Here is a 20,025-nt window from a genome sequence, read left to right as displayed (position 1 = left end):
TTCAGTTTTTCGGCTATAATTTTTATTATTATTATTATTATTATTATTATTATTATTATTATTATTATTATTATGACCCTTACCCGTGCTGCGTTTCACAGAACCCGGAAAACTGTACGTACCATACACGACTAAACTGGACCCTGTGTATTGCTGCTTGCAGCTATATTTACTATTATTATTATTATTATTATTATTATTATTATTATTATTATTATTATTATTGTTATATATTATTATTATTATGGGTCCATCCTGCAAGATTTTTATTATCATCATTGGAATTCTTCGGGCTAAAAGTGTCCGAAACAGGACGGTCGCTAGAGCTACGGACACAGTTGAGGTGTCGTTGCAGACGTCTCGTGGTTCAAGTTTCATCCAAATCGATCCACATAAACCCGACAAAATTTAATTGAAAGCGGCTGAACCATCGTGCTTGCCCGACACGCCAACGCTCGAAAACTTTCGATCGGGTGGTGGAGCGGGATGAGTTTGAGAATAAGACGCTTTGTGACATCGCCCAGTTTGCTGAAAATGTGCAGATGTGCAGAGACCGTCATCTCATTTCGCGTGTCATGGAATCCTGACTCATTGGAAAAACCTGGACACAAAAATAAAAATTATCCACAGAAAGACAACAATAAGTAACGTCCCCAAGCGCCGCGTTCCGCCATCTTTGTTTACCTGCAGAACTGCAATATTTTACGCTTTACGTTAGATGCAGGCGCGTGGGGGCGAGCGTAAACAAACATGGTGGAACGTGGCGCTTGCCACTGCCAATGATTGCTCATTGACTGGATTATAACAACATTTGCCCGTCTCTAATATTATATGTCGCTTATTTTGCCTCGCCTGTGAGTTTGAGAGCCCAGACAAGCGCCTTCTGCTGCGCCGCAGAGGCTTCACGGCGTGTCTGTCTTTTTTAGAATACAACTTTTACTGATTGAAGGTACAGAAAACAAAGGGGAATCACTACGTCAGCGGATGCTGCGTTCAATGGAAACTCCGAAAATCGCAACTCGTTTTAGACGTAACGCTGATATAAAGACGATGTCTGCAGCCATATTTATTATTATTATTATTATTATTATTATTATTATTATTATTATTATTATTATTATTATTATTATTATTACTTTTATTATTATTATTATTATTATTATTATTATTTTATCAAATATTTTAGACTGTTAAGCCTTTTTTATGCAATAAACGTCTGTAGTGAAACGCACCAAACCTCACCACGACAAATTCCTGGCTTATGTAAACACACCTGGCACAATAAACTGATTCTGATTCCGTGTTTCTTCGGATGAACAGTGCCTCGCGGTTAAAAGGCACTGATATAAATTCTCCTTTCCGCTTCTCTTCTCCTCAACCCTTTCCGCCCTCGATTTGATAATGAACAATTCCTACTGTGCCGCCATTGTGTGGTACACAATCCGCACTCTCCAACGCCGCCCGGCTCCATTCCTCTCACAGCTATCTTGGATCGAAGAGTAAACGCTTTCAAATGAAGGAGATAAGCTTAGTATTTTTAAGACCGCGGCTGAGGATAAAGCTGCCGCGGACCGCGAGGCGGGGTTGAGGGGTTGCCACGGCAACCTCCAGCAGTTGAGTGGAGGGAGATGGTGAAATAGAGAAACTCAAGCCGCGCCGTTGTACTGTCGTGACTTATAACCTCCGTGTACAATCCCGGAGAGTCGTCGCCCTCCTTTGTTTCTCCCGGGACAGAACTAAAGGACCCGAGAAAAAGCGAAGGAAACCTGCGTCTCGAGGGGGGCGGAGAAGGAATATAGACTGTATTTTTCTGCCGCCAGAGAAAGAGAGACCGAGACAGACAGAGGGAGAGAGAGAGAGAGAGTGAGGCGAATTTCTGTGAATTACGGCCGTCTCTTTGTCTTATCTTTCTTGGGGGGGGGGGGGGGGGGGGGGGGGGGGTGGATACTCCCGGTGGGGTGTTGCCAGGAATGCAGATTTGGACGGGACGGTTGTCATAATCGAAAAATGCCACCAAAAACCCGATGGCTGCATGTGGAACCTTTTTCTTTTGAGCGTCGCAAGGTCACGGCTAATCTCAGCGATGCATTTGCCGAGGTCGCAGAGAACTCAGTGGCGGATACTTTTGCGGAAGAGTTATTATGGCCATTAAGCTTGGCTGGGCATTAGGGCTGGTGAGTGTGAGGGTGTGTGTGTGTGTGTGTGTGTGTGTGTGTGTGGGCGGGTGGATGCTATGTTACACGCCAACTCCTCATTAACATAATGAATCACATGCGGCGCTGACGCATCAGTATTGGCGTGTAAATGGAGGACAAAACCCTAGGAATCCTCCACACACACAGGGCCAGAGGTCGATGAGAAGCCGAATAATAGGCATGTGTTGTTGTCATTGTTCTGAAGGTTCTATAATTCTGTCAATTTTATATTTATATTAAATAAAAGTATTATTATTATTATTATTATTATTATTATTATTATTAACATTATTATTAACATTATTATTATTATTATTATTATTAACAATATTATTATTATTATTATTATTATTATTAACAATATTATTATTATTATTATTATTATTATTATTATTATTATTATTATTATTATTATTAATATTCTTATTATTATATAATTCACACAACTGTATATTGAAGCACAATATTCAAACACTATGCAGTAATAAAAAAGAGGTGCACACACTTCCCGTTGAAAGGCGACAAATCCAAAATCACGCGGGCACATTTAGTTCTTTCCGGTGGATGGAATTATGCGTGAAACATATCACAGGAAGGAGAGAAAGATAATATTTTGTTGACAATCCCACACCTTTAATTGCATTCATGATCTGAATTCCAACCATAGTTGTAGAAAAATAAAGCACCATTGCCTATGTGACTATCCATTTAAATACATTTTAATTAGTTTGTATTTATTGTATTTTTCCCCTGTCTAAAAAAAAGCTCAATGGGGTAACAATCACAACAGTGAGGGGATAATAAAAATATATTTAATCTCAAGGTTGATGTGTTTATATGCATATTTATTCAAGCTAAACAAGTTTGGCAATAATAATAATAATAACAATAATAATAATAATAATAATAATAATAATAATGATAATAATAATGATAATAATTATTATTATTATTATAATTATAATTATAACAAAAATTATAATTATAATAATAATGTTACGTAATGTCATCTCAAGTGAAGGTAAATGTGTCCTGTACGTGTACTGTTGAATAGCCGGGTTTTTTTTGAAGCAATTCATGACGTTTAAAAATGAAATTGGCATTGGCCAAAAGAGGTTTCATTCAGGAGCTGATGTCAAAGTCAAGTTATCAGTACAAAGTATGCAGACAAACACTAAGGAATAGTTATCGTCAACTGGGATACATTTTAAAATGAGGCGTAGCTCGCGGAGCCAGTTCAGTCAGACAACCTACAATAACCCTTATGGGCGAATAAATAAATAAAGATAATTTTCAAAGTCCGGCGAAGAGTTGTCTGTCAGAAATGCAGTTTTTTACACGCCTGGGCATCTTTAAAGCACCATACAATTTAAGTGTAAAAATAAAAATAAAAACACCCCCTTTGGGTTCTGCTCGGCACGGTGTTTCCCTTATCTCTATTGAGGTCTTAACAAAGTCTTACAAAGCAATAAAGGATCTTCAATATTCAACAGGAACGATTTTTTTAATACTGTAAGCCGGTACAGCAGTTTTACCGCACATTTCCCAAGGTCAGAAGTCAAGGCAGACAGTTTTATATATACTGTATATATTTTTTAAGTTTTAGGGCGTCCTTTCAAATGTGATTCCTTTCCCGAGCTTACGCAGTTAAACCGTTTTGATCCAACGGCTGAATAACTACCGGAGCCTTATAAAAGCACTATAAAGCCGTTAGTTTAAGGGATATTTGGTCTTTGCAGATGGGAGATCAGTGATTACAGACGAATGGAATGTATTTCAATTTAGCTTCGGTACGCCTTCAGTCGATAAGTATAATGAAATGCCGGCGCTTTCTCTAAAGTTTCCAGCCGCGCTTCTGTGGCTGATCAAATGGTTTGAACGAATAAATAAATTGCTCTACACACGTGCTATAATAAAACCTAACGCCACAACTCCTCTATTAGGGAGTCATCGGGGAATCGGGACATGCTGCACGTTTGCCAGCGGGGCTTCGAAAACGCAAAAAATATTTTTGGGTTGGACAGAAACAATAAGACGGTTCTTTCTCATGAAAAAATCTGGTGATACATCAAGGTCGCGAGCAGACAGTTTCCGGGATTTCGGGATCCTCGGTATCGGAGGGAGGACGGGGGAAGCCGGGGTCCCCGATTTGACAGGTTGCCGGCATATGAAAGTCAAAGCCGTTTCTTTTTGTCGCTCCTTTTTGACGGGGAAATCGCCCACAGCACAAAGAATTAGACAAGAGGATGTTGGCCAGGACGTCTCTCGACTCGGTGGGACTCTGGGGAGACGGAGGCGGATATGTATTTATATATATATATATATATATATATATATATATATATATATATATATATATGAGAAGATATGATAAAAAAGGCGAGAGCCTGTGAGACGGAGAGAGAGAGAGAGAGAGAGAGAGAGAGAGAGAGACTGAAGAGCAGACTAGGATGAAAGGATGTAGGAAGAGCTCTCTCTTTCTCTCTCTTTCTCTCTCTTCGAGCATTTTTTATTTTTATTTTATTTATTCTTTTAAAGGAAAGCGCTGTCGACGCGATGAAATTGCGGTGAGCGTGAGGGCGGGGCGGCGAGGGAGAGGAGAGGCTCCGCGGGGGGCAGAGGAAGTGATGACGGAACGAGAGGGGAACGTAGCGGGCGGGGAAATTAGAAAAAGGAAGGGGAGGGCGGAGGGAGGAAACGTTTTAATTAGGCCCGGCAAGGGATTAAAAATAATTTATAATTGTGATAGGTCAAAATTTGAGTAATTAATCGCGATTAATCGCACCAATATTTTCGATTAATCGCGATTAATTACTCAAATTCGACGCTGAAGAAAGGTTTTTCAAAAGGAGTGCAGTGAGTTATGGCCGTGCTATAATCTGATTATTGAGGACAGAAACACAAAATAATCCTCATCAAAACGTATTTAATGGCACGTCCATTAAAACGGGCACGTCCACGTCAAACGAGGAAAGCGTTTCCGCTCTATCCTGCGAGGTTTCTTCTGCACATTTTGGTTATTATTATTTGGAATTTCTGAACAAATCAAAACATGGTTCATACCAACACTCATTATAACTAGAAACTCTGTTTGAATGGGCCTTGGTTTGAAATGTACTTTTTTATTTTTTCCCATCTTTAATGTACCGATTTGAGTTTGCCGCTAGATGCAGCGTGTTACACGCTCCGGCACTCCTCAGCCGCCTTCTCTCGGGGGCCGCATTTTTTCGACTTGTTACCGGCTCGGGGCTCTGGTTTTTTTTTTTGGTTTTCGTTTTGCTGTTGTCGTTTGTAACAGTTCAAACTCTTTTCTTTCCTGTTTTTTAATGACTTTCAGCCCTCAGTCATTTCTCCCTCAGTCATTTATCCCCACCTACGACCGAGAAACATGTTGTACATCTTTGCCAACTTATCCATACTTTTTTTTACCAGACGAATAACGCGGGTGTAATAATGTCCGAATATTCACTTTGAACACAGGTGAAGACAAACTGAGTGAACAAAGTTACCATCCGTTGAAAGCGACTGCAGGGGAAACTGTGGAACATTGGGTCAAGCATGCGTTGCTGCCAACGCATGTTATTGACAGGGCCGATCTCCATGGAAGGGCGGGCCGCATTTGGCCCCCCGGGGCCCCCAGTTGAAGAACTCCGTGCTTCATGCCAATGCTATCGTCCAGTTTTGGTAGTTTAGTAGTTTAGTACGTATGTGAGCGAGAGGAGCGACGGCGTCCTCTCGGACACAATACACCAGGTGTGCCCACCCTTTTTCGGCTTGCGAGCTACTTTTAAAATGACCAGGTCAGAATGATCTACCTGCATTAAAAAATGCTAAATATATTTATTTATATATAAACTGAGTATACTTTATATATACAATATATGTTGGCGTACCTTGCCTGATGCGATGTTTTGAAAAGTTCCCCAAATCATGGCGCTGCAGCTTTGAGGACAGAATTTGCATTTTTGAAAGCATTAACTGAACTGATCATGTCGACATCGTTCTTTTTTGTCTTTTCCTTGCAGCTCTAAATTGAGCTCATTCCACATGTTTGGCAGATCGGTTCGAAAAAAAAAATATATATATTTTGAATGGCGCGCGATCTACCCGCACCACCTCGACGTATCGGACCGCCCTGCACTACACCATGATATACTACCTTCGACACCACAGCGGAGGAACGTTAATCCTCGCAATGCATTGTGGGATACGCCTGCCGGTGTGGCGTCACTGTTTTATAATCGCACCACTTGAGCGTGCGGCGGGTTGGGATGCCGATCTGTGCCAATTTGGATGCAGCGTACGTCTCCGGAGCGGCCAAAGGAGTTCGTGAGAAAGAGGTGGTGGTGGGATCGGGAAAAAAAACAACCCAATACCAAAAAAGGGGGAGAACAAAGGTGTAGGAGGCCCCAAGGAGCACAGTGCACGTTTGTGTGTGTGTGTGTGTGTGTGTGTGTGTGTGTGTGCGCGCGCGCGTGCGTGCACCCACGCGAGTGTGTGTGTGTGTGTGTGTGTGTGTGTGTGTGTGTGTGTGTGTGTGTGTGTGTGTCTGTGTGTGTTGGGGAGGGGGGGTTTACTGTACCTCTGTCATCAGTGACTGTGGGATCTGAAGCGTGGGAGTCTAAGAGAACAGCGGTTTCTGCAGGAGTGGGAGGTGGGGAGGGAGTGGTGGATGGAGGCGGGGTGGTGGGTGCGTCTGGTGGAGGGGACGAACAGACACACACGCACACACACACACACAAACAACACACACACACACACACACACGGGCAAACAGAAAGCCACGGTACACACATTGGGTAAGACAATGGCACGGAACAAAACAAACGCAAACAAATCAGAAATGATGTGAACAAAACAAGCAATGGCAAAGCAACATTCACAATGAGGATAAATCATAAACACGGTGATGAATTAAACAAGGGGAGTGGCGCGAATGTTAAAATGTTGGTGAAGTAGACTGGTTTCCAGACCCCATCGCTCGCGTTCGCTCTCGTAGTGATGGTCACCACGGCGCTGTCATCTTGTTCCAAATCGCCTTTGGTCGGTAAAGATTTGGAATGTGTGTCGGCCTGAGCCGGCCTGACGAGCCCCACTTATCCTGCTCAGTTGTACTTATTATCATCAGACATATGCCCTGTCACGAGAAGACTGGCTCAAGGTTTACTGGTCTGCTTTAGTAAAGGAGGTAACCTAGTGACCTAGGATAACCTTGTAACCTAGGATAACCTGGTGACCTAGCATAACGTAGTCAACTAGGATAACCTTGTAACCTAGGATAACCTAGGGACCGAGGATAACCTAGTAACCAGGATAATCTAGTGACCGAGGATAACCTAGTAACCAGGATAACCTAGTGACTGAGGATAACCTAGTGACCTAGGATAACCTTGTAACCAAGGATAACCTGGTGACCTAGGATAACGTAGTCAACTAGGATAACCTTGTAACCTAGGATAACCTAGTGCCCGAGGATAACCTAGTAACCAGGATAACCTAGTGACCGAGGAAAACCTAGTGACCTAGGATAACTTAGTAACCAGGATAACCTAATGACCGAGGATAACCTAGTAACCAGGATAACCTAGTGACCGAGGATAACCTAGTAACCTAGGATAACCTAGTGACCTAGGATAACCTAGTGACCTAGAATCAGAATCAGAATCAGAATGCCTTTATTGTCATAACATAGTGACCTAGGATAACCTAGTTACCGAGGATAACCTAGTAACCTAGGATAACCTAGTTACCAAGGAAAACCTAGTTACCGAGGATAACCTAGTAACCTAGGATAACCTAGTAACCTAGGATAACCTTGTGACAGAGCATAACCTAGTGACCTAGGATCATAATCAGAATCAGAATGACTTTATTGTCAAAACATAGTGACCTAGGATAACCTAGTTACCTACGATAACCTAGTGACCTAGGATAACCTAGTTACCTAGGATAACCTAGGATAACCTAGTAACCTAGTGACCTAGAATAACCTAGTAACCTAGGATAAACTAGTAACCTAGGATAACCTAGTGACCGAGGATAACCTAGTGACCTAGGATCATAATCAGAATCAGAATGACTTTATTGTCAAAACATAGTGACCTAGGATAACCTAGTGGCCTAGGATAACCTAGTGACCTAGGATAACCTAGTGGCCTAGGATAACCTAGTGACCTTCTTACTGAGCACACAACTAGCTACACTGCTTTATCAAATTCATAATTTAAAAATATATATATATTTTTGCATTCTCGGCGGGAAAGGCGGACCCGCCACCAACAATGGAGGAGCATAAACATAATGCAAATACGCTGAATGGCTGTTTCTTCTGTTGCCCCCATCAAATAGCCGATTTTTTTTGTTTAAATCAAAATAATGTTACGGATGGTCAAGGTGAGACGGCGGGTAACCAGAGCAATCAGTTTTGGGGTGAGGGTTAGTGATTTAGTCATTTTGGGTAAATTCGTAACCAGGATGGCGTGACTCTTCTGAGCCCAGCCTGGGTTCTAAAATTATAGAGCGATGGAAACACCATGAATCTACAAAAAGAAACGTTACAGCTTTCTAGCACCGGCTTCACACTTCTTTTTGTCTATTCCCGGTTCTCTATTCCCAGAGGTGGAATATTTCCCACCAGCCTGTATGATTCAATTTTTATGTCCTTGAATGTGAGGATGTGTCTTGAGCTCATGCTGCTGATGTCTGCAGGCCCCGGGCCAGAGGGTTCCCCGGGGACCCCATACCACTTGAAAGAAGAAAAAAAAAATAAAAAATACATTAATAAATAATAATAAAGTTGAAAACCGACTGATGGTCCTGCAGTTTACTTTTTGTAATAATTTTAAACAGATTTTTTTTTTTCTCCCAATGACCATGGTAATAAATCGTATGGTAATAAGTCTGCGCATGTGTTTTTTAAAACGCAGTGTCTCATTTAATATCTATTCCCGGGTTGATGACTGACCCGCACAAATCACTGTTTTATGAATATACGATTCTATCGATAAATGCTGCATCGTTTGTGGCTTCTGCCCTACCAGCTGCACTCCCTGCTTCTGGCTCACTAAGTATGACTATATTTGCTGGGGCGAGCAGCAAACTCGAACGATGCAAATGAATAAAGGCGATTTTAAAGCAAACCTAATCGTCGCCTCTCAGAAACTGATCTGCGCCATAAACCCCGGCAACGGAGCGTGAACACGGGGCCGGCATACAACGTGGTAAGAAAAGGGCGTGTCCACCGACATCGGAACAATTTTACCCCTAATTTTAGCCTCTGGTAAGGAAAGGTCAACGCGACGCAGACAAACAGTCATGAAAATGTGACACGTATTGATAAAAGCCATATCCATTATTTTGTGTCAAAACATTACCGACGTATTGTGTAGCGTGACAATAATAATAATAATGAGAGGGAATAGGCAGCTTATTTACTAATACAGTCATTTTAAGCCTTTGCATCTAAATTTACTCAACATAAAAAGAGCTCTCATGAGACGTCGCCACTAGAAAATCTAAACCTGAGTTTCAGTCAGAACCTCAGGTGCTGAACGTTGTGAAATGCAAAAGCGAAAATCAGCAAGCCATCAAGCAAAGAAGCCAAATATAGTGTCTCGTGACAGACAACTCTTAGATTGGCTTTAAAATTATCTTTAATTATTTGCATCGTTTGCGTCTCTGGAGTTTGGGAGGAAATCGGCCGCTTCATCGGGCTGGGGGCCCGCCAGGGCTTGGGAGGCGCATGGCGCCATCAAGTTGTCTGACAGAACCGGCTCCGCAAGCTCCACCTCGTTTCGTCACGGCGGGCCTCCGAACGCGTTGTCTCTCAAAACATGCCTTCCGGTGATACCGTCGAGCCGGCCGCCAGGAAAGCCGTTCCGTCGCCTTCATTGACGCGCCGCTAAACGGCGAGGCGCGGGAGCCTCCCTCAAAGAACCCGAAGCGTTACGACGTCAGGAGCGCAGGAGGTGAAAGGCAATGCAATGGAAACGTTTTAACAGAGGTAATGAGGCCACGGCACCACCTTGGTTTTGTATCTCTTATGGCTCTTTTTGCTCGAGGCGGCGTTTTAATTGGCCACCGCGTCCTGCGCTTCGGGGGGGGGGGGGGGGGGAGCGTGGTCCGTCCCCCGGTATGGGTAGGGGTGACATTTCAGCCCGAGTGAATCACTAAGCAGATAAGTGCACGTCTGGCGTGAAGAAGGGGAGAAGAGGGAAAACCGCTTTCCATTGGAGAGGAACCATTAAAGAGGCATTTTTCCATGAATTATGGCGGCGATTGTGAAAGGCTAAAAGGTGTACTAATCACTGATGAAGGGTACGAACAGACTGTGTGCCATTTGAGGGGAACACGTAATGAATCTGGATGAAACTCTTTGAACCCGGCGATACCCAATTACCGCTTTTCCTTTTTTTTTTTTTTTTTTTTCGCCACACAGGAAGCATCAAGTTTTATAGCACCGCCACCATTAAGTGCATTGGTTATTCTTGTTGTCCCACCGGGTTGGCATTTGAAGGAATTGTTAAGTCGACATACAGAGCACTAATTAAACCCCCCGGGATTCAGAGGGAGTTCTAAATGGAAACTATACTGTATGAGCTCATACAACTTTAAGCCTTTTGTCCGATTTATCACAAAGAGCTTAAATAAATAAAAACAATCGAAAAGCAGGGAATTGTTTTCCGCACCTCCCACATATCTGCGGTGGGACAATTATCATCATCAGATCACTTATTTGAGAGATATGGCATCTTTTCATTCTGCAGCGCTGATATCATATTCACACATGGGTAGGCGCCATATTTACTCCTCTGTTTATCTCTCTGCCGTTTGTGCTTTTGGAGGGTGGGGATGAGAACCAGATTTAATGGAGCTTTCACACGGGATTAGATTTTGAAGGATTAAAAATAAGGTGCAAGAAAATGGAGATGGATTCTGCAGTCTCGCAGACATCGGGTGGCATTTAAAGCTCAATTCAGCACACTAGTCTTTTTTATGCCGCAGCTTCGGGCACAATTTCCACGGAACTGTATGGAAAATGCATGAGATTACTGTAATTTACATTTTGACATTTATCTTTTCTCTTTAAGGAGAAAAGAGCCATAACATTTTCCGGTGAAATTCACTTGTAGACGTGGCGCCCAGTGCTCCACTCCATGCTTCTCAGTATTCCCCCCTGAAACCCACGATGGACTCGCTCCGCACGCACGTACTCCACCGTCTCCAGGTATTACTCTGACCGGCAAGCCAACCCTTCATTAACTATTGAAGGGTTAACTAACCTTGTTTACATCCTTGTTATCCACTGGGGAGAGGAGAGAAAAGGCATTTACAGTGGAATCACGCTGGCGCTCCCGGTGTGTGCCAGGTATATATGTGAGAGGATCTTCTAATTCATGGAAAAAAAAGAATATAATAATAATAAAAATTAACAAATAAAATAGATCAAAATATACATATATAATTGATGTTTTACTTACAAATAGCTCATATATAAAGTGAAAGATCCAAGTGCAAAATGTCAATGTCGGCCATCGACAATTTCGGCACGAATTCTTGGAATTGGGAGTGTCAGATGTCAAGGTAATGCGGGTTGCAAGGTGTCATGGAACCCATTCGATGCAGTTTGCGGTGAAGGAACCACATCATAGGACAACAGACGGATGGATAAGGGAATCCTTCCAGGCATGTGCCCAGGGCTATGTCTCCTATTCATTTATTTTTTCAGTATTTTAAGAAGCCATTAGTGACTTCAAGTGGCAAGCCATAAGATCGTCCGTGTCGGGTGGATTACGCTACAACAGCAGCATGCAGAGGAGCACATGCGGTAACGCAAATGCATTGAATGGCTGTTTATTAAAAAGCAGATTTTTTCTTAAATGAAGTTATCCTACGGATTACCACTTTAAATGCACAATTTTTACAGCCGCCGCCATTTCTTGGCGTACATTTGCTTCCCTTCCCTTCACTTTTTGCCGTATCCTACTCCACCACCTTCAACACAATATATATATATATATATATATATATATATATATACACACACACACACACACACACGCACACACACACACATTTAAATCTAGTTTTCTGCACGTTCCTCCGCAAATAATTTCTCCTTGGCATTTTTCATCAACCTCACATTGCCGTGTTTTTTTTGGTTAAGCTTTATTATTTAATGACGAATAAAAATAGTGTCGGAGGCAGAAAAGGAACAGTGCAGGGAAAAGCCATCTGTTTTTTGATTTTTTTTTGTTTTCCTGACACTGAGACCCCGCCACCTCCTCTGGCGATTCTGGGGAACCACTTATCTTCCTTGTGAAATTCCTGACAAGGCAGCACTAAATTCTGCCTCTCTCACACATATCCCCCCGCTTAAAGTGAGTGTGTGTGAGTGAGGATGGGAGGGCTGCCGGGGGATCTGGAACGCAGGTTTATTTAAGGAAAGGCGTCGGTGGCATTTGTGTCACCTGAGGCCCTTCTTCAGCGCGCGAGACAGCGCTGCAAATCAGGTCTAGCAGCGGCTCCACGATGCAGATCTGGAGTCGGCAAATTGAGTTTGAGCTGCGGGGGAGCGAGCAGCGTCACGTGGGCAGCGAGTTGACACATAGGGATATATTTTACAGGTAGTTCACATTGATATTAGAACATATATATAATGATGAGAAGGTGGGCGATCACATAAGCGGTCAATTCGATTTGTCCAATATCGTCAGATAACGTGACATACACCGATCAGCCACAACATTAAAACTACCACATATAAGCACCAATATTGTGTAGCTCCCCTCCGTGATGCCAAAACAGTTCTGACCCGTGGAGGCATGGACTCCACAAGACCTCTGAAGGTGTCCTGTGGTATCTGGCACCAAGACGTCAGCAGCAGATCCTTTAAGTCCTGGAAGTTGTGAGGTGGGGCCCCCATGGATCGGGCTTGTTGTTCCAGCACATCCCAAAGATGCTCCATCGGATCGGACCCTAACCCCGACCATCCACATGATGTAGAAGAAAACGTGATTCATCAGACCAGGCCACCTTCTTCCACTGATCCATGGTCCAGTTCTGATGCTCACATGTCCATTGTAGTTGCTTTTGGTGGTGGACAGGGGTCAGCATGGACACTCTGACCGGTCTGCAGCTACACAGCCCCATACGCAGCAAGCTGTGATGCACTGTGTGTTCTGACACCTTTCTATCATAGCAGCATTAACTTTTTCACCAATTTGTGCTACAGTAGCTCTTCTGTGGGATCGAACCAGACGGGCTGGACTCCACTCCCCACGCGCATCAGGTGAACCGGTGAATCGGCGACAGGGTCATGGGGGCCCATGCGCCCATGACCCTGTCGCTGGTTCACCGGTTGTCCTTTCTTGGACCACTTTTGGCAGGTACTAACTACTGCATACCGGGAACACCCCACAAGATCTGCCGTTTCGGAGATGCTCTTCTCTAGCGATCACAATTTGGTCCTTGTCAAAGTCACTCAGATCCTTACGCTTGCCCATTTTTCCTGCTTCCAACACATCAACTTCAAGAACTGACTGTTCACTTGCTGCCTCATATATCCCACCACTTGACAGGTGTCATTGGAACGAGATGATCAATGTTATTCACTTCACCTATCAGTGGTTTTTAATGTTGTGGCTGATCAGTGTATATCAACATTCTATCCATTTCTCTCGGATTGTCACGCAGTATCATGCACTATTACGACCGTCTAAATTGTCAGGTGTTGCCTAGCAACGGCAGATAATTTAGAACAGGAGAAAACCAAATCTCTCCTCACAATGGGACCTTCCTGTTCACTCACCGTGGACGTAAAGTACATATTCGGCGCTGCTGGTCCCCAGGGGGTTGTTGGCTTCGCAGCGGTAGGTTCCGTTGTCTGTCTTGTTGAGGGAGGTGAAGGTGAGCACGCGGGACTCCACGACCATCCGCTCCAGGTCGGGAAGTTCGCCGCCATCTTTTGTCCACATCACGGCATCCGGCCTGAGAGTTGTTGCGAGATAAGAGGTTAATACCGGCGTCATTGACCTGGCGTCTTGCAATCCCAGACTTTGGCAACCAAAAAAATGTGCTGTTAATTCCTAACTGAAAGAGAGACTTACGACGGGTTTCCGCTGGACACACACTCCAGCTTCAAATACTGGCCCTCCAGAGGGACAGCCAGGGAGTGGACGATCATCACATGGGGGGCGTCTAGGCAGGAAAAGAACTGGTTTACTCATTTTATCATCCTTATTTTTATTTTTTCCTTATATTCCTGGGAAGCAATTTGAGTTGCATGTTGCGTATGAAATGTGTAATAACAATAATAATATTATTAGTTATTTATTAAATACGTTTAATTAATTTATTAATTTTAGGGGTATATTAGGGGTCCACCCTCGATCCACATACGGAGCAGCTATTGGTGAAAAACCGACCAAATTCAGATTGATATTGCAGAGACGAGCCAGTACATCTGACCTTGAAATATGTCAAACTCGGCTGAAACTATTTGGAACACATACCCTACGAGACAGTTAAGGTGTCGTTAAAACCACGATGTCACAAGGATCTTGTGGTGTAAATTTCATCCAAATCGATCCCCCCACGGAGCGGATACGTATTAATGAAAAAACGAACAACTTTGACCCGAAATATTCAGTTGGTCTTGGTTCACTGAAATGTCACTCGTCTCGTTCTAAAATGAACAAGACGAGTTTTTAATCAAATGTATTTATTGTTATAGTTATGAAAAGTAAATACAAACGTTTTTTGTTATTCTGACAGATAAATAGCTGAACATTTAAGACAACAAAGAAGCCAAAAATCCGGTCGTCACAATATTAAAAAAGGAAGAACTGAAGAAAAATCTGATGAAAAAAACACTAACGGAAAAACTTTCAATGTAAGTGTTGATTCCCCATACGTATCGGTGTTAAGAGATTCATTTCACCTGGATGATTTACAATTTGGAGACCCCAGAAATAAACAGTGTGCAGCTATGAGTTTAAAAACAAGATTCAGAATGTTTGCACATGGACACAAAATGAGCTAGATGACGTTTTGATGAAAGGAAATCATCTTTTTTAGGATATATTTAAGTCTGGTAGAATAAATGATAATGTTCCAAGAGGTGATTATATTGCAATAACAGAATTGCGAACAAGACAAATTAAATTTCATACAATATTTCAAAAAACATATGCAGATCCGTTTACTGACTGTATCGGTGTAGACCACCATGACTTAAGAAATCACTGTTAAATAATGATGACGCATGTTTATTAACTATCTCCGGTGACTCATGTACAATTGTCAAAAAGGGGTCGTAGTCTGCAATCGTTTACCTCCCGACCAGTTATTGCCGATTCACACGCAAGGATCGTAATAGGTCTGATATTAATACGACTCACCGAATTTTTCTGTCGCTTACTATAACAACATTGCATCCGTCTGTCTTCATTTCTGTAATAGTAGTGATTCATTCTGCCAAACTCAAACAGTATTTGAAATGAACGGACTACAGACAGATATTATTGGCACAAAATACCAAGTGAGTGAAAATTGCGAACACTCAATAGCAAAAAAATAGGCGAAAGACATGAATTCCGTCAGAAACACACTGTAACTCATTTAATTGTCAACACTGACCGTACCAAAGATATTTTGGTAGGACGTAAGACATAAAAATATATATATAAATAGTGAAGATACTGAAAATAAATACAGTGTATGTCACGAAGAACCAGAAAAAAACAATAATAATCGAATAACAAATTCATATTCACTACAAATGAAAAAAAGTAACAAAAATGTATGTATGTAATACTTCAAATATTACGGAGGCCACTAAAGACAAAATAATTTTGGTCTACAAGGCTCACTCAATTACATGGACCTGGCTACATTACGTTTACATGTCCAGGTCAGTCTGAAGGTCGGTCACAAAATTCAAAAAAATATATTCTAAGGAAGTAACTACACGACGTAACTCCACGATGTTTGATGTTTATACGTTAAGTAAATTGTGATGCATTTAACATAAAACAAAGAAAACTGTAAAACGAATAAGCTGGAACCGTGCTTTGCTGCCTGCAGCTTTATTTATTATTGTTATTATTATATATAATTTTTCGTTGGAATTTTGAAGAAACATTGGACGTGAATATTCTTTCCACGTGTATGGATACATACTGTGTGTGTGTGTGTGTGTGTGTGTGTGTGTGTGTGTGCGTGCGTGCGGCATGTGTGTGTGTGTGTGTGTGTCCACTCACAGTGGACCTCCAGCATTTTGGTGGCCTCCTGCGGGGTCTGCACGAGGGCAGGGTGGTCCACCCTGCAGGTGTAGACCACTCCGTCATCATTCCTGTCCACCCGCAGCTGCAGAGAGCTGCGCACGGTGAAGGTCCTCCCGCTGGCGTTCACCTCCTTGTCACCTGGGATGGAGAATCATTTTGAATAATTTATATAAGCGCATTTGACCTTCCGTCGCACAGTTAGTGCCAATTTATTTTTGCACGGTGCTCCTAAGTTAATTTTTTTTCCGTTTTTTATACTCAACATCCCTGCCCTAAAATGTAATAATTTCACCCTTCATTGTGTAATAACACTTACCCTAGGCTTAAACTCTAAGCCTAACCCTGACCCTAAGCTTAAACCCATAACTGGCCACATTTCTTAATAAAGTGAATTTCTTTCAAGTCTTTTTTGGCAATTTTGCTATGTGATTACATGCTGTACAGTGTTGAACTATTACAAAGTCATGATAAAAAGTCGTAACTACCAACAATACGTAATCACCACCGCATCATGTAATGTTATGAGAAAATACCCGTTGCACCAAGACCAAGAACATTGCAACGTCCGCCTGAAGGTGAAGTGGACGCTTGGCATTTAGGAAGCTTTTGTTTTTTTTGAATGGCCCATGCGGCGGCTACAGGAGGACTGGAATCCCGGATTCAGCGATGACCCCCAAACGCGAAACCGCAGAGATCGGCATCATCATGCGGAGGACGTCTGCGCGTCGCCTTTTTTCGGGGAAGGGCTTGCATGGCTGAGCAGCCTCATCGTGTGCACCTTTATGAAATGAGGTGTCCAAAATAAACTTGCAGGGGATCGTGAACGTGCACTTTGAGGCACACACTCGCACACGCGCGCACGCAGGCACACGCGCACGCACGCACACACACACACACACACACACACACACACACACACACACACACACACACAGACACACACACTGTTTACTTAGAACTTACCCTGGCTAATTATGCAAATGAAATGAGGTACAGAAGCAGAGCGACGCCGGGATGCGTCACATCTCTCTCTCTCTATCTCTCTCTCTATCTCTCTCTCTATCTCTCTCTCTCTCTCTCTCTCTCTCTCTCTCTCTCTCTCTCTCTCTCTCTCTCTCTCTCTCTCTCTATCTCACCCCGAAGAGAACTGGCGTTGGCTAATTTCTATTCCGCTCCGTTATAATGATCGCCGTTCGCTTGATTGACTGCTGACATTTCGGTGACACTATTAAAGTTTGTCATCTTTGGCAGCGCAACAATCCATCCATCCCATCACAGGGAGTTTTGGGGAGTAGGATGCCTCATGCTCCTTTTCCCTTTAACCGTCAAGATTCCTACGCCGAGAAAAAAGACCAGTTGGAGACGTACAGTAGGTAAGAGGCGAGAGGGTGTGGTTCTGACTGTGGACTCGTAGACTTAGTTTAAAACGATCTTTATTCATCGCATCCTTTGAGGTTGACGTCCGGGCTCTTCAGCTCATCGTTCCCGGAAAGATGTTCAGCAAACCCTAACCCTAGATCTAGTTATACTTAGTGAGGTAGAAATATAGGAGTGATGAGCTTGAATCCCTCCCCATAGGATAGAAGAGTGGAGCCCAGCAGGTGAATGCAGGGGAGGTGGAGGGACAGTGGAAAGGCAGCCAGCAATAAGAGCAGGAGGGGCCGCTGGTTAAATGTGGCGGCGTCAAGTTGTCTGACAATAATAGGTGCGCGAGCTACGCATCGTTAATACTTATTTCTAATTGTCTTCTCCGAGCTCCCTTTTTTCTGCCTTGAAGTATTTTCCTCTTTTCAGTCTTTCTGTCTCCCAGAAGCCCCTAATGGTTAATTTTGTGTACATTCAGCACATATGCAAATACTGCATATGCATATATATGTACAAGCCTTGTATATACAAGGGCTCTGCATGTGTTTGTGTGGGCAAAAGAGAGACAAGTGAAAGAGCGAGAGACGGGAGGAGTACATCATGTCGATGAATATACTGAAACTAATTAGTCGGCACTTTTCATAATGTGCTTTCTTGCTCAATCGTTCTGGTTTTCCCACATATTCAGGGATGTGCGGTCAGGGGAGGCAGGTGAGGCAGAGCTTCACCCTTCATCGTGAAAAGAAAAAACAAACGAAATAAAATAAATATTAATATTTGTCTACTGATCTGTGCTATAAATGTAATTTATGTACGATTCCAATAATTTCCATCATTGTCATTATCAAAATTGCTGAATTTGCCTATTTCCTGTTCAATTAGAGGGGAGACGCGCCAGGTGAGGCGGCGAGGAGCCGAGCCTCATCTCAGATTGCGCATGCGCCTTTTGCTTTCTCACTGTTTGTCACCAATGTAATGTTTGTAGACACTTTTATTATACGTCCTCACTTTCCATAAAACAGGTAATGTATTTGATGTATGTCTAAAACATATTTAGTCTTGCTTATCTGACATAAAACCGCCCTGAGAAAGCGGGAGGCGAGGCAGCCAGTACCTCTGCCTCCCAGAAGGGGGAGAGTGCGTCAATAATTTCCATCGAGACGGAGAGACTTCTAAAACTAAAGGAAGATAAGGACTTTTACAACAACGTCACGGAGAATGGACTTCATTTACAAGTGAAGGTAAGACCATGCATACTCTGCGGTACACACTTTTATTTGTATTGAATGAGCATGTAGTTAATTAAATACTAATGGGAATTGTGGAATTGGGATGGGAAATTAAGAACACACGGCTCTTTGTCTGGGCCGCCATAAAATCAATGTTCTTCCTTGGCCAAATATGTGCCTTAAGTGTGTGTGTGTGTGTAAAGAATGCTGATATGAGATATGAAACACAACCAGTAGTCAATGTGCAAGCTGCCGACTGAATGGTGAATTTCAGCTACTCTATTGGGTTCGTATATTTGTAGACTCTGAAAAAGTCAGCGCCTCACCAGCCACCAACCTCACCGCAAGTCACCGCTCGTATTGCGCAAAAACTCATCTGCGTCACGGTGGTCAAAAATGACCTGCCCTCGCTTCCCAGAATACAGAAAGACAATATCGACTCTCTCCTGTGTACCTCTTGTTTTTACTGCGCACACACACACACACACACACACACACACACACACACACACACACACACACACACACACACACACACACACACACAGCCTTTTTTCTTATTGTACTGCTATGTAGGTCGTTTTATGGGATCTCTTTGTTTTCCTTCTCATCATGAGGATTTGTGTGGTAGAAAACCTGCAACATTCCACTCGACACAAAAGAACCCCAGACAGGATTCTAACCCCCCGGGTTGGAGCTGTGCGTGAGCGGAGCGGAATTAGAGAGTCAAATACTTGAACTCCATTTGATGCTATGTTGTCGAGACAGAAGACAAAAATATCACAAGGAAACCTGCTCGGCACAGTTACCGTAAATGACTTCAGTTACCACGGTAACTGAATGTTACCGTAAATGACTTCAGTTGCCACGGTAACTGCAATTAAACGGTAAATAAGCCCGGGGGATCAAAGCAGACCTGTGATTGAATCCTAGCATTTTCACTCACACAAA

At 42.9% G+C, this 20,025-nt stretch overlaps 1 protein-coding gene across 1 annotated transcript in view; it reads right to left on the bottom strand.

Moving 5' to 3' along the window:
• LOC307239799 (cell adhesion molecule 2-like) overlaps positions 1-20,025 on the bottom strand; it is a gene marked incomplete at both ends in the record, with an annotated part of 248,514 nt that overhangs the window by 8,334 nt on the left and 220,155 nt on the right. Inside the window, 4 exons of the mRNA XM_080013365.1 lie at positions 6,778-6,891; positions 14,005-14,183; positions 14,303-14,393; positions 16,457-16,618. Coding sequence (XP_079869491.1) covers positions 6,778-6,891; positions 14,005-14,183; positions 14,303-14,393; positions 16,457-16,618 — 546 coding nt within the window. The remainder of the gene's footprint in view (positions 1-6,777; positions 6,892-14,004; positions 14,184-14,302; positions 14,394-16,456; positions 16,619-20,025) is intronic.

This window comes from Zeus faber (assembly GCF_960531495.2).
Source record: "Zeus faber genome assembly, chromosome: 14".
In the NCBI taxonomy this organism is placed as follows: domain Eukaryota; kingdom Metazoa; phylum Chordata; class Actinopteri; order Zeiformes; family Zeidae; genus Zeus; species Zeus faber.
The sequence above is the reverse complement of the archived record's forward strand: the minus strand, read 5'-3'. Positions and strand labels throughout refer to the sequence as shown.